Raw genomic sequence first — 15,925 nt, 5'->3', positions numbered from 1 at the left:
CATTGCCAATTCATGCTGTTAGCGGGCGTTACGCACACCCCAAGCCTATAAGAAACTGTGGGATTTGTATAATGATCCATTTTGGAATCTTTTTATTTGCCTTCTGGAACCAAACAGCACTAGCTGAGGCCTTGTAATGACTTGTTTGCTGTCTGGGTCAGGCACACACAGGAATTTGTAAGAAAACGCCACTTTCTTTTGTCCTTGGGACAAGGTATTCAGCAGATTTGTTGGAATCTGATGGGGCTACACTGTGGCCTCAGACTTCAACCTCTGGGCTAACAGCTGTGCACCTTCGCACCCACACCACGCCAGCCCCCAAGCAGACCACGGGCATGACACAAATGCAGAAAAAGAGGATACCTTCATGCACAGAGCCTAGTCGTGAAGACTATTTTTTTTTCCGAAGTGAAAGCAGATTCTCATGACTCCAGAAGCTGCAGCTTCAATCAGCATCCCAGACATGATGAGCTTGCTGATAAAGCCACAAGAGTTGGGAAGACTCAGAAGAGGACAAAACTGAGATCTGAAAATTAGTTAACAATAAAACACTGGGTCTATATTGGCCTTTACTTCTATAGGTCTGAAAGCGTTTAACACAGATGGGTGAGCCTTCCGGTTCTTATTTTAAAGATGGGGAAATAAGGCATGGAGACAATGAATAAATTGTCCAAGATTACTGCGACAGACTATGACTTGGTTTTAATATTTCGGGTTTAAATGTGTTTATGTTAGTGTGATGTTAAATGCCTGTTTCCTGGAATAGCTTGCTCCCTGGGCAGGAGAGGTTAATCGTGCTTGTGGACAGAGTTGTGGAGATTTGCCTAAATATTCAAGTCGGGGTTATAGGCCATCAAGCAGCCCATGCTGACACATCAAGTGAACTCCAGGCAAACACCTGAAGGCACTCTGCTGTTTCTGGTGCCAGGGGGGAAACTCTTGAGACAAGAAGACAGTGCACAAGAAGAAGGTCCTGAGAAGGGAGCCCCCTGAGACATGAGGAGAGAGGCAGGAGGGGAGTGAGCTGAGACAACAGCCAGGGTGCTTTTTCCTGACAGAGGCTGCTCTGGCTTTAGGCAGGAGGACTCTGCCTGCTGCTCTGCTGTGGACCAGTAACACTAGGTTCGTTTTAGGAAGAGCAGCCTAAATTTACCTGAATTTGAATGCCAAAATTGTCAAAATTGTGCCTACAGCATCAGAGGGCAGGAAACTAGAGTTTTTGTCTAAAATCTGATTATATGTACTATTTGCATGAAGCAAATAAAATGATAATTCAATAAAAAAAGAGAGGTCTAATGAAAGTTCCCTGTATAATTACATGAGTCAATCCACATTGCTTCACGTTGGAAAATTAAACATATCATCATTTCATTAGGACCAGAAAACTACAATGTGAAATAAGGTTTTATTTAATTATTTGTGCTTTTTTTTCCCTGTATGACAAAAATAGTGTGCTGGAGTCATATTTCACATTGGACTGAGCTGAGCCGGGATCAAGACGGGTTGTCGAGGGCATCGAGGTTTCCAGGGCAATGGAAGATAGGGCATTCTGTCCCTATGTGGTTTGTGGTCTGTGAGGGGTACTGCATTCACAAATGGTACTTGGTGTCAGGCCCATTTGATGCATGTTATGGCGGAAGTGGCCATAGGCAGTTAGGAGTCCACTGAGGTGGACCTAGGATTGTCTACCCAAATCAAAGCTGAGAGGTCTCATAGAGGGGTTTGGGATGAATGTTTAGAGTCTGCAGTTCTGAGGCCCATTGTTCTTCCCATAGTTGTGCAGCCCAGTCCTCTGGGGAAAAACTTTTGGAAAGAGAGCGCAGGTGGTGCAGGTGGGCAATGAGCGGTGTCCTACATTGGAGGCGCTGCCCAACTGGAGGGTCTGAGTAGATGCGTAGATGTAGGTAGCAATTATGGTTTAGTTCAGCACGGCGAAGGAAGTGAAGGCATTACTGCTCATGATGGATGTCAGGGGGAGCAATACTGCTGATAAGTGGGAGCTGTGATGTAAGGGTAGAATGGATGCAGCCAGATATGACTCTCATGTTATTGTTGAGTGCCCTGTCAACTTTGTGAATGTGGGTATTTCTGCACCACACTGGGGTACAGTATTCAGCTGTTGAGTATGCCAGTGCCAGGGTGAATGCCCGAAGTACAGTGGGGTTAACTCCCCATCTGAGGCCAGCTAATTGATGGAGCAGGTTGTTGTGAGCTTGTACTTTGGCTGCCAATTGGGTTAGGTGTGTCTTGTAGGTGAGGGTGCGGTCCAGGGTGATTTCAAGATACTTTGGCTGGCTTTCAAAAGGGATAGAGTTTGTTCCCATTCAATGTTGTTTATTATCTGTGCTGAATGAAATGTAAAAGATAAGCCAAAAGCATACTAGCTCTGCTTCAAAGCTAACCAGGACTTTCTCGTGCTAACTAGTGATAGCATGAGAAAGGCCTGCTTTAAACACATGCAGCCCTGGTCTCTGTTCCACCATACTGGTTTTACATAGGTGCAGCTCAACTGAAATTCTTTGCGGATGTTGGTTTCTATTCAACAGAATAATGGTTTATTTCATAAAACTAAAACTGAAGTAAGAGAGTGGAGACTCAGGCTCACAAGTTGCAACTTGGTCATTTCCACTGAACAGGAGTTTTAACACATGAGGAATTACAAATGTTCTTGATGCCTTAGGAAATACCTGGCAAGTTGGAATTCCTTGATTAATGAAGAATAAAATTTTGGATCAAGGAATCCAAAAGATTCCTTGATTAATAAAGAATAAAATCAGCAGTCACATGGGCAAATATGATCTGCTGAGGACGAGTCAGTATGGCTTTTCTAAAGGTAATTACTGCCTCACCAATCTGCTGGAGTTCTTTGAGGGTGTTAACAAGCATGGGGACAAGGGGGATCCAGTTGACATAATATATTTGAACTTTCAAAAAGTTTCAGCAAGGTCCCTCACCAAAGGCCACAGGATTGGAGGGAAGATTCTGTTATGGACTGAGAGCTGGTTAAAAGGTAGACCTGTTATGGGGTCCAGATGAAGCCCAGAGAGAGGGGCATGGTGCATAAGACCTATTGTGGGGTTCAGGCCTACCCAGAGACAGAGGTTGAGAGCTTAAGAGACCTGCTGAGCATCCTGAGAGCACAGATCTGTGAGTGAGTGAGGGCTGGTAGGCTGGAGACCTTACTCATATAGACTCTCGCTGGCCTGCTAGCAGGGCCAGGGCCCAGAGAGGGGCCAGAGGCAGCCACAGTGGGAGACTGCAGGAGCCAGAGGGGCCCAGAGCTCTCAACTGGCCCGAGATGGGCCAGGGCCTGGGAGAAGCCAAAGGTACAGGTGTAGCCACAGGCAGAGGAAGGGGTCAGATAAACTGAGGCCCAGAATGAGGACGGCTGAGACAGGACCATCAGATATAGAAAAGGGGTCTGAGAGAGTGCCGAGACCAGGGGTCTACATGACAGCCAGTGAGATCAGGGCTCAGAAAGAGAGGGAGCTGGGGTCAGGGGAGCCCAGAAGAGTGACATCAGTAAGGGGCCAAGGAGCTCATAGCTAGGGTTGTTTGCCAGGGACAGCATGGCTCTGGGGACAGAGGCCAGGGCCTAAGCTGGTCCTGGATGTGACCAAAAACTGCGTCCTACTGGGGCTTGGGATCACAGTGGTGGGACTGCTTATGGTCAAGCAGCCCCTAGAAAGTGCTACCAGGGCCAAACCCCACAGAAGGCCAAGCGAAGTTACCAAGGGATCTGGCAGCCCAGAGGGGAGTCAAGCGAAGGGCCGAGGGATCTGGCAGCTCAGGCAGTGGCTGAGTGAGGGACCGAGGGGCCTGGAAACTCAAGTGGGGCTGTGGGAGGGACTGAGCAGTCTGAAGGTCCAAAAGAGGGCTGTGTGGGAGACCGAGGATCTGAGTGCCCGGAGGAGGGCTGAATGAGTGTAAACATCTGACAGCAAGAACATTTATTATAATGCCATCTGTGAGGCATGGGGCATGGTGTAGGGAAGGGATGGAGCCACACAATTAGCCCATAAGGAAAAGAACCACAGCTACCAGGCGGTCACTAGAGCAAGACCAGGACTGGAAAGCCCTGGGGCAGCCTCTCTCTTATGAACATAAATGACTTCAAGATATGGCAAGCAAGTGAAAGGGAGGCTTCCCAGAGTGAAAAGACAAAAAGGGAATTTTTGCCCCTCTAGGTGCTTACAACTGCCCCTAGGGATGCTACACGTCAGGTTTGATGATGATACCATATTATTCCTGGTAGTCAAATCACAAGCCAACAGAGGAGCTGCAGAAGGATTTCATCAAGCTAAATATGGGCAAAAAAGTGGCCGGTGAACTTTTTAGACAAATGGAAGGTAAGTCCTGAACTAGACGTTATGACTCAAGAATAGATCTTGGAGCCTCTTCAGACAGTTCTCTAAAAACATCAGCTCAATGTGCTGCAGAGGCCAAAGAAGCTAATAATGTTGGGCATCATTAAGGAAGGGATTCAAAACAAAATGGAGAGCTTCACCACGTAATGGAAATGACTTTCAATGAAGCATTGGATGCACTGTCAAGATGCTCAAGGAGGATTGATTTGTTTTATGAGTCTGCAGAGATGTACATTTAATTCTAACGATGACAGGACTAAAGAAACAGCGTTTGATCATTTGGACCTAGTTTGCTATGTTTTTAAAACACATAGTGTATATATGAATACACCATGATCCAGAGGATCTTTGGTTACTCTGTGCGTAGCAACCATTGATCCTCTGGATCATGGTGTATGCTCAAGATGTCTACAACCATCACACCAAGACCTTTGACCTATATGCCTAGAGTAGAGTATGGAGGAGTGGAGGCTGCCCAAGACCTACCATCTTTCTTTTAGACCATTGAGACAGAATGCAAAGGCCAGACCAAATCCAGATGTTCAGTGCCTCGATGGCTGCAGCTTCTGCCAGAGAAGACCAGATAAAAACTGCTGCTGACTGCCTAATGCCTCATCAAGGGCGCGTTTCCGTCAGGGTGCCCTTAGCTTTTCTCTAGGGTGGATTCGACTTGCCGCACTCAACCCACTCCCCCACAGACACATTATGGGGTGTGAGGCTGTGACTGTCCAGCTCCCTATGTCTGGGCTGCTCAGGGCTTCCCCTGGAATGAAAAAATCTCCTGGGGAAAAAGAGGACAAACGAGCGCCCTCTTAATTTAGTGCTTGGGCTGGTTCCTCCCTTGCCCCGCCTTGATAACACTCCTGGAAATTACATTATTACTTTAAGCAAAGAATTTGGGAATCCACTTTGTCCAACCTGCTGTAACTCGTGCTGTACTGTGCAGTGACATTCTGCACTTCCAGAGCACATCAAGGTGTGCTACTGTTAACATCTCTGCTCACACACTGAGGAGGGTTGGTGTTATAGGGTTAATTTGCTAGGTTTTCAGTTACCATGGTGATGGGTGCAGCCAAAGTGCCTATGTAGAATTTCTGTTCTTCAGAATCCACCCTTGCAAAAGTGCAGTTTCAAGTGTCTACGGTCATTTTTAACCTCGGAAAATAAACTTAAGCTGATTTATACCATGCTTATCTGGCAAAAAAATGCTCTCTTCTCATGGGGTCATTGGGAAAAACAGATTGAGAGAAGAATGCTTTCTTTTGGACAGCTTGTGGATTTGGAAGCCAGACTTGTTAGTGTCTGCAGGGGTCAGTGAAAACAGCTGAGGCTTAATTCTTCTGAAATTCTGCAGGAAACAGCTTCCCTGGTAAGGACCCCTCATTTATTTTCTTTTCATGGCAGGGATGAATAGCGTGACACTTTGGATTTTGTCCGATGCTGGTGTGATAAAAGCCTGTGCATGGAGGAAGGGAGGTTTGTCCTCACTCAGAATGGAAGAGCAGCGTTGAGATCTCTTGGAGAGGGAGCGCTGCCAAAGGGGCGTCAGAAGTCAGCCCAGCTCGGCCAGGCTCCCAGATAGAAGGTAATCTCAATTACAGGATGTGCCAGAACAACCATAGACCAGCTCGATGGCCTTGACCTCAGAAATAATGCTGTAACCCCAGGGACTTTGTACCAGAAGTATTTTACCAGCTATATAGCTGTAACAGCACAAGGCCCGAGCTCTGAATAACTGTTGTTTTGTAAAAACATAAGCTTAGCAGACACCAGAGGCCAAATCCTACAGGCTTTACACAGGCCATTCCCCCTGGGGAGAGTCAGTAGCAGAATTATTTGTGTAACGGGCTGTGGGATTCATGGGCTTTCATCAGTGGGCTTTCAACCTTTTTTTCATTTGCAGATCCCTAAAAATTTTCAAACGGAGGTGCAGACCCTTTTGAATTGCAATCACCATTGATCACAGTCATCTTTTGCAGACCCCTTAGACACAGCCTGCAGACCTCCAGGGGTCTGCAGACCACAGGTCGAAAACTACTGGTCTAGTCTGTCCTGACCAGCCTACATTTGCCACTTCCTTAGGGCGCACCCTGTGCACCTTCTCCGCAGCCTCATCCTCCCTTTGAGAGGAAGCACAGTTGTGGTATTACCAGGGCACAGATGATTGCTCAGGATTTGTCCCATGGTGACAGCTAGAATGAACTCCTGATACGGGATTCGAGTGTGACCCCTGACTGCTCAGAGCTGCTGTATATAATTCGGGCTCCCTGCAGTGCACCTGGTGTACCGTGGCTAGGAGAGGGCAAGGCAGGATGCTTTCGACCTGGCAAACCCCTGGGGTGCCACCCATTTGGTTCCCTATAGCCATGCAGATGTATGGTTAAGGAAAGGGATGTTTCTCTAGGGCTGGCAGGAGAGGGAAGTGTTGTAAATGCTGTGGGTGCCAGTGACTTAAGATGTCACATCTGAGATAAAACAATGGTTCCTGGTTTGGGCCGCAAGGTATCCAGTACAAGGTTAGAGCTCCTGAGACCTAAGGGAGGGAAGATACACATTTTTTTTTGCCTAAATTCAGTGCTTGGTGTCTCTTCTCTGGGGCTCCTCTGCACAACTCCTGTTGCCCGGCAGTTCCCAACTCTATTTTTTTCTTTACCAGTGCTTTCCTGCATTGGGAGCAGAGGGCAGAGCCCAGGTCTTGCTCCAAAGGCTGTGCTCTCTTTACTGGGGCACTGAATCTCACTCTCTTTTTAACTTTTGGCCCCGTGGCTCCTTTACACTTGACAGCCATAGGGGCAAGGGAGATACTTTTGCCCATACCTAACCTGTGGCCTGGTAGTTAGGACCCTGTTGGGAAGCAGGCAATGCAACTTCACACCCCCTCTGCTGATGGTGGCGGCAAGGTGTTCATCTAACCTCCTCTTAAAGACCCCCAGGGTAGGAGCCAGGACCACTTCTCTTGGAAGTTGGTTCCAGATCCTAGCTGTCCTGACTGTGAAGTAGCGCCTCCTGATGTCTAGTCTGAATCTACCCTCTGCCAGCTTTCCAGTAAAGCCTACCCATCTACAACCCATATACAACCTGGGTCTCTAATTGCTTGGGCAAGTGCCTTAACCACTAGGCTCTTGGCCTGTAAGGTACATGGGCTCTCCCGACGCCAGCCACTAATCATGATTTCTCTGAGACTCAAGATTAGCAGACGTCTAGGGAATGGAAGCATTTCCAGGTGGATTAAAATCGCAGCAGAGTGTAAGAAGAGGTGGAGGCCTTGGCGGCGCTGTTCTGAGCATGCTCAAAAGGCCGAAATGGAGACATTCTAGTGACTTGGTGGCTGTTGTGCAGACTGAATTATGATTGTATTTAGTGAATTTAATGCTTAAAAGATGTGTGAGCATCTCTGGGAGGTAAATTAGTATTTGGCTCCTAAGGTCTACACACATCAGGTCACAAACATGACTGAACAACCCTCCTGTGCAAAATTTTTGTTAGGAAGCAGCTAGAGTTACCCAAGAGGAAAAGCACATTAAACCCTTCCATCTGTTCATCATGTAACCACTGCTACTAACAGAGGCCATCTCACTGTGCTGGCAAGAGAGGAACATAACAAAATCTGGTCTACATGACATCTCTCTTGATTGCTGCCTGTGAGCCACTGTATTTTTAGAGCTCTTTATATATATATATCTATATATACACACACACTAAAGATCATGAGCAAATCTAGGATATTGGAAAGGAGGGGTACAGACAGGTTTTGACTCGGGGGGGGTCTGCAGAAAAAATTAAACCAGTTCATTGATTCACAGGTCCACCTAAGTGAAGGAGCAATCCGATTGGTGCCCTCCCGGTTATGATTTTCAAATTTTACAGTGGGGCTCTTATCTCTTATGGGGTCTCAGCCCTCCCCTCCCTGAGCTCCCCCTTAATTCGCACCCTGGGTGTTGTGGTACATCATCGCATATGACACAACACATTTTTTCTCCAGATAAAAAGAAACTAGAAGTTTTGCTAATATGCTAGGGCCTAAAGCTATATTATTCAGATTAAGATCTAAGCAAAATCAAATAACTTTATTGGAATATGCATTATTTTGCTGTATTACCCATTATGTATTGGTCCTGAGTATGATGCTAAACTGAATTCAACTGGAGAGCCTGGTAGGAACATGGTGGGGCTACTTGTTGTAGGGTAGCTCCTATAAAATACCACAATGTTGCAACCTCCAGAGTAAGGAGCATATAGGGTGCCTCAAAACCCTGGTCCCCACTGCTTTGTGGGGTACTCCTTGCTTGGAGAAAAGCTATGGGACATCACCCTGGCAGAAATGTGCCCTCGATGAGGCATTAGGCAGTCAGCAGCAGTTCTTATCTGGCCTTCTCTGTTAGAAGCTATAGCCATTGAGGCACTGAACATCTGGATTTGGTTTGGCCTTTGGATTCTGTCTCAATGGTCTAAAAGAAAGATGGTAGGTCTTGGACAGCCTCCACTCCTCCATACTCTAGTCTAGGCATACACATTGAAGTTGTTGGTGTGATGGTTGCAGACCTCCTGCACATACATCATGATCCAGAGGATCAATGGTTGCCACACACAGAGTAACCATCAATCCTCTGGATCATGGTGTATGCATATATAAAAATATTATGTATTTAAAAAGCATAGCAAACTAGGTCAAAATGATCAAAAATTGATTCGTTAGTTGTGTAATGACTAGAATTAAATGTACATTGCAGACTCATAAAACAAATCAAGCCTCCTTGAGCATCTTGACAGTGCATCCAATGCTTCATTGAAAGTTATTTCCATGCCTCAGTTGATGTTCACCTGAGTTAGTTTCCACACTTAGATTAATGTTTTTTAACATAGATGCATTAGTAAAACATTAAGCCCATTAAAAAGGAGAGAGGGTTGTTAAACACCCATGGAATTAAGTGTTTTTAAGGAATTGGGTTGATTATAATGAGCCAGGAAGTCAAGTGACTCCCTCCTTGCCACCTGAATAGAAATGCTGCTGCCCCTGCCAGGCAGTTTGTTTTAAACTTTGGATGGGCCAGGAACCAAAGGGAGGTGCAACTATACCACTGCATCCCCCAAGATCCACCCCTGCTAAATATCTCAAATTTCTTATAGGGTTCTAGGGAGTAATTTGTCCCCTAGATAAGCAAGCAGGGCTGGAGTGGAAGTTCTTTTAATAAAGGTTGTCCAACACCTCCCATGTCTGTGAAGTTGTCCAGAATAGTTTTAATAGGCATGATTCTGCCTCAAGCAGGAGGTGGGACTAGATCAATTTTTGTTTTTTGGGGGTGTTTTTTTCAGCCAGGGTGACAAGACATCCTAGGGTGCCTTGGGATCTTTTAAAGGGTGCTGTGCAGTGCTAGGTATGTAAATACCTACACATGAGTCACGAGATAAACCCTGAGACTTCAATTAGGGATCCTTAATGTAAAAAACATTCTGCCCTGTTGTGATCTTTCGGAGTTCTTTCTAACAGAAGTATTGCTCTATTATTTCTTCATAGTCAAAAAAGCAAGTGAAAGCTAAGAACTGGCCTTGAGTCTAAGAAAGCAGAGTACCACTGGCATAGACGACTTCCTGAGGTCCCTTCCAGCCTTTTTTTTTTTTTATATATAATTCTGCAATACGCTTCTGCTTTAAGTTACTCATAACTTTCTTTAACTATTTAAGCTGGTCATTTCCAGGACTATGTTTGCTTCAGACTGAAGATTTGTAAGAAAAAGAAGTTTCAGCCAGAATGACTGAGGCTGGGAAGTGAGTCACTGAGAGAGAATAGGAGCTTGTAACCTATAAACAGGGTAGCTGGAGCTTAGTATCATGAAGTGAAAGGAAAAAGTGCTGCCCAGAGGGTTTAACCACATCCTTGCACCCTTGTGCACACATGGGTTTGCAGTCTTAATGTTCTTTTAGCCTTGATTCTCACATTTAATTAAAACAAATAACCCAGCAGCTGCCCCTTGAGCTCCGCATCAGTTATTCACAGGCATTTGCAGGCCCAGGGTCAGCTCCATCAGCTGCAGCAACAGATGGGTTGTGCCAAGCTTACGCATCTGTTAGGTAACGTCACAGAGCGCTGCAGATGAGGGTTGTGGGCAATGTAGTTTTTCTGCCTTGCATGCCCTTTTCATGCATAAACAAATGATGTCAAATTTTATTAACCTGAGTAAACTTCGTGCTTTAATCTCCTGCCAGCACATCAGATTCTTGTCTCTTTTCCTGTGGCAGGTTGACCTACCCGGCTGTCTGGGGCCTGAGTGTCTCGTTTCCCGGGCAGAGAGCAGCTGGAGGCAGTGGCATGGAAGACAGATTTTGTTGGCTGACCTGGAGTAACCCTGGACAGCGTTGCAGTCTGGAGAACGGAAGCAGTCAGTGTCAGAGCAGTCTGTTGCGCAGCCGCAGCCAGCCCCTTGAAGAATGGATGCAGCTCTCGCTGTCCTGCTGACAGCAGTGCTGACCTTGATTATTGGGAAGCTGGTTTTGTTCCGGCTGAGATGCCCCAATGCCCCACCTTGCATCAGCGGCTGGATCCCATGGTTTGGAGTGGCGTTTCAGTTTGGGAAGGGTCCTCTGGAGTTCATAGAACAAGCTAGAGTCAAGGTAACAATGGGAAGGGTCATGTGCTACAGTGCCGGTGTGTGCAGGGGGTCCCACAGGCCAGTACTGGGGGAAAGAGAAGCTTCAGCATTAAAAGCTCCCTCACAAAATATCTTTACTCTGTTGTTGTATTTCTTAAATCATAGAAGCATTGGGATGGGAGAGGTGAAGCTTGGGGCTTGCTGAGCTCTCTGGGAGTTGCTAGTGCGTTCCTCGGTAGGCTCAGTACACAGATTCTGAGTGGTACTTCTTGTGCTTCATCCTACTTGGACTCTCTACTTGCAGTTTTGCTATATTCACCCATGTCTTGCATGAGAGGGACACTTGAATAGTGCATTATAGTTGCAAAAGTGGTCTCTGCTATCCCTTTGCACACAGTCACTGTAGTCAGCTGCAAGAGTGTAGACATCACTATCATCAATTAGCTCAAATGTCATGAAATGTGAAGCAATGCTAATAATTTCTGTGGCTTTTTTTGTTTGCATTCTTTTTGAGCCTTTCAAGGTTTGTGTTTCTAAGCTGTTCTCTTAAACCAGGAGTTTTATGAACTTGGGGTAAAACACTTCAGGTGAACAACTGGACAAGGAACATACCTGGGTTCTGCTCAGGCTATTCCAGCCATGCCACAATCTCACTGCTCCTGTGGTTAGAAACTTTCTTTGGGTAGCTACTTTGAATAAAGCAGTGATTGAGTTGAACTAGACTGAATAAATTGAAATAAAGGAATAGTCTCTCTGCACCCACTGAAGAGGGCACAGCTCTCAGCAGGCATATACTTTCACAACTTCTGTTTCCAGGGGTTTTGCCAGCGAGTTCCCCTAGTCCAGTAGCTTGATTTTCTTTAAAACTTTGTCAGCAAACAACATACTGCTTGAATATTATTTTTTTTGTCTTTAAATTATTTCATAGATCATAAGGTGTTGAAGCCATAATATATTACACTTTCAAGTTTAATTCTAACTACATATATTTTAAGTGAAAAATTCTGATTTAAACCCCCACTGATTTTTTTTTATTAGCCCTATTATACAAGACATACTGCAATAAAAAAAACCTGTAATCTGATCAAGTCAAAATAATTTATAGTAACAGTAAACAATACCAACAACAGAGATTTAACACCATGAGGATATGATCAAGCTATTGACATCAAAAGGAGTCTTTTCCTTGACCTGAATGGTCTTTGGATGGACCTGACCTTACAGTACAAATACAAACAAAATCCACACTGAGACCCAGGAAGAGTTCATCTTGATTAGATAAGCAGCCTGAGATAAATGGTCAAAACTGTATCTTATTAAAATTTGGCTTCTTTCACAACAGGTTGTCTATAAAGTCCAGGTAAAGTCAAACATAATAATCAACCTTATCTGTGCACATAAAAATGAACTTTTCTTTGCCCATGTCAGTGCTCTAACTGGGAGCAGAAAATCAAGTACAGTTCTAAGACTATAGACTGTAGATTGGCTACAAAATCTTTTTCTTACATAATAATGCTGTTACTTTAAAATAGGACCTGTTGCCAAATGTCAGTGATATGTCTACCAATGTTATTGCTAGCCCTCTACTTCCTCTTTGCTGAGAGATCTTTGCTGCATGTGGAAATGGAAGCTGTTTTGTCCTCAGAGTTTCTTTGCTCTTTGACAGAGCAAACGCACGTGCTGTGTTTTTTGTCATGTACTGTTTAGCGTGAGACATGTGCCCCCTTTCCTCAGTCTGAGAAACTGCAGACCTCCTATGACCTCCAGCTTCAGGCCAGTGTCCTTTTGCTGACATGGTAGAGATTCAAATGTGTAGCTGTAGAGACTCCCTAGTTCAGCACTGACCAAAACTAAGACAAGGCCCACAGAGACTTTACCTTGGTTCCTCCTTGTTTTGTTTCTCTTACCTTAATTAAAAGACATTCAGACTGAAGGTAACATGATGCCCAGAAAAATCAGCTTACTCACTCCCCCTTGTACCTGTTGTCTATAGTGGGTTATGGAATAGAGAAAATCCCACACAACTTACTGATTCGTTTGATGCACTGGCTGGGGGAGTATTTAGTTGATTGCATGATTTCACAATGATTGCACACTTAATTCATACAACACAATTTTATTTTAAAATTCTTTGCTACACATATAACACTGCTTAGCTTTAAGAAATACCACAAACATTAAGAACACAATAACTACATATATTAGAAACAATGCTCTAAATGCACTTCCTTAAAACAATTACAATTATAACTAAAAGTTAAATTTGAACCAATACTATTATTTTTCATAATATACTTACAATCCTAGAATTCCAAGAAGCCAAACATCTAGATATGCTTTCATTCCTCAGTAGTACAGTTTAATGGGTTGGCCTCAGTAGTACGGTTCAATGGGCTTGCCTCAGCAATACATTTCAATGGGCTGGCCTCAGTACTGATAGGACTACGTCCCCTTCCTTCAGTCCCTTTCAGGCGCGCCGCAGCTTCAGCGTGAACTAAGAGATTCGTGTTCACGGAGAGGGTGGTTCAGGTGATCAGTCTGATCCGGCCTACACTTGCAATTCTTCCTTCGTTGTTCTTCAAGTGAGGTTACCTCTACATTGGGACAGTAGGTTACAGTTTTTATTGAGTGAGTTGCCGTCTTGGGCCCCTCCTACCCAAACCTGTCACTACTCCCAAATTTGGGCTCGGATCTTACTCAACAGATTCTTTTGCTTGGTAATTAGTTTATTTTCTTGAGTATTCTAATTACTTTGAGGAATTTCCATATCACTGAATTGACTTTTATTTCCAATCTTTTAAAAAGCTCCTAGGGTTTGATTTCTCAGAATGTGGGATGTTTGCTTAAGGGTCATTTTTAGGTTAACTTTGTTAAAGGCCTCTAAAGATAAAATTCAAGAGTTAAGACTTTGAGCAAAGTCAGGACCTTCTGCACGTCGGCCAAAACAATGGCCTAGATAAGGAGATAAATCTTGTCTTCTTCCTAAGCTGGCTAATGGGCAACTATTACAAACATTCAAACTATTACATTCAATATGACACCTGTAATGTTGATTCAAGGAAGTTGAGAGGCCATGTACACACTACTATTTTTGATACAGTGCATCTATGTAGAGAAACTTCCTATTGGGAGACTGGGAGGCCAGAGTCCTGGTGGAAGCATTATGAAGCCATCTGCATTTTTTCAGTTCTTACTGACCTCAGCTGGATTTGAACAGAATCGCTACCAACAGATGATGATGGTCAACAGATGGTGACTTGAGGGACTTCACCCAGTTCTTAGTCAGCAGGTGTCTGCATCAGCCTTACTTGAATTCTTGAGAAAGGACCCAAGGGCTAACTAGGTCTGGAGACTACACTTCTCATCTACTGGGTAGCTTGGCCTGATCTTTCATGGGAATATTCAAGCAAGTTTTTCTGCCCACTGTTTTAAAAAGACTTGTCATGAACATAGAGGATACCTAAGATTATACTGTCCTTTGATCTCTGTCTGGCACCATTCACAAGCCCTTAACTCGCCTAGCTCACCATTGCTTTCTTCTGAAATCCAGCTTCCATACTTAGATACCAGAGTAGCTTGAGCTCCATATACTCTTTAGTGTACTGTGCTCCTCATAGCAGTACCTCTGTAAGGAAAAACCATAGCTCCCAACTCATAGCAGTAGCCCTGCAGGGAAAAACCAGAGCTCCCAGTTCCTATATTGGCAAGTGAAGTGGAGACAGACTAAAGGGCCAGGTCCAAACCCCTCTCATAGGCATTTCTGCTTAGGTGCCTGACTCAGACCTGCACACTAGACCTCCCTGCCATCTTTGTATCTGTAACACCTAAAGAGGAGGCAGCTAATTTGGGGCAAAGTACAGCACCTGGGGTAATTCATGGGCAGTCTGGGGCAGCCAGTCAGAGCTGCCCTGTGCACTGCTGCCGCCATTTGTCACAACCAGTGCGGGCTGTTATCTGACTCCCCCAGGAACAGTCCAACCTGTATTACAATCCCCCTGGCACGGCTTTGTAGTGGACGTGGAGGACCAGGTCTCTGTGATCACTCCACCAGCACAACTGCAGTTAGATCTAAAACTCATACTGGCAAAAGCCATAACAAAAGTTATGATGCAAGAATCAATAAAGAAACAGCAGTATGATTTACAGGCTAAAAGTGTACCTAAAACTTAATTAGATAACACTGATATAGTACAAACAAGATCTAAGAGGGGAAGGGACCCCTCACATCTAAGATACAACATCAAAATAAAGCAAAAGTGAGGCAAAACAAGACCCTTCAATCGTGAAAGCAGTGAAAGGTGTGGCAGATGTGGCGAAACATGAAGTCACCATTGTGACAACAATGTCCAACAATAAATACAGAATGCAGGAGATGCCTCAAAAAAGGACATTTTGCATGGGAGTGCAGATCATCCAGGCTAATGGAAATAATGTAGGAAGGGGAAGTAGCATCAAATGACAATGAGCCTATGCTGCTAGGTAGGAACTATTATCCTCAATAGAAGAATCAAGAAGTTTGTACATTAATATCGATCTCAATAGCTGAATAGTTACATTCAGACTAAACACTAGAGCTGCCCCTTTGAGGCCTCCTCCATTCCCTAATAGCCTCACCCAAGCCACCAGTTAAAACAGCAAACAAAACCACAAGCCGCTGGGCTATAACATAAATCCTAGCCACCTGGCTATAACATTATTCAAACCCTACTGGGGAATACTCCATCCCACCACAGTATCAGGAGCTGCTCGTGCAGCCAGGCCTCTCCCCTTTGCTCCTTCCCCCTTGGCTGCCAGCAGGGAACTGCCAGCTTAGCCCCAGCCCTGGGTTTTAAATGTGAGTCAAGCCCTACCCCTTCTGGTCAGCTGACTGCTGGCAGGTGTGGGTCACCAGCTAACTCTGGTTGCTCTGGCAACCAGCAGCTGGGGCTCCTCACTCACTGCTAGGGCTCTTCTCTAGCAGTTTCCCCTCTT

At 45.0% G+C, this 15,925-nt stretch overlaps 1 protein-coding gene across 2 annotated transcripts in view; it reads left to right on the top strand.

Moving 5' to 3' along the window:
* Positions 1-10,614: 10,614 nt before the first annotated feature.
* The window catches only part of LOC102560263 (24-hydroxycholesterol 7-alpha-hydroxylase), a 39,532-nt gene continuing 34,221 nt past the window's right edge, over positions 10,615-15,925 (top strand). Inside the window, exon 1 of one of the 2 annotated variants that reach the window (XM_019491613.2) lies at positions 10,615-10,976. In XM_019491613.2, the coding sequence (XP_019347158.1) occupies positions 10,794-10,976 (183 nt within the window). In that variant the 5' untranslated portion in view covers positions 10,615-10,793. The remainder of the gene's footprint in view (positions 10,977-15,925) is intronic. The other variant, XM_006271996.4, reaches the window with a different exon arrangement.

Source organism: Alligator mississippiensis, chromosome 1, assembly GCF_030867095.1.
Source record: "Alligator mississippiensis isolate rAllMis1 chromosome 1, rAllMis1, whole genome shotgun sequence".
Classification (NCBI taxonomy): domain Eukaryota; kingdom Metazoa; phylum Chordata; order Crocodylia; family Alligatoridae; genus Alligator; species Alligator mississippiensis.
The sequence above is the reverse complement of the archived record's forward strand: the minus strand, read 5'-3'. Positions and strand labels throughout refer to the sequence as shown.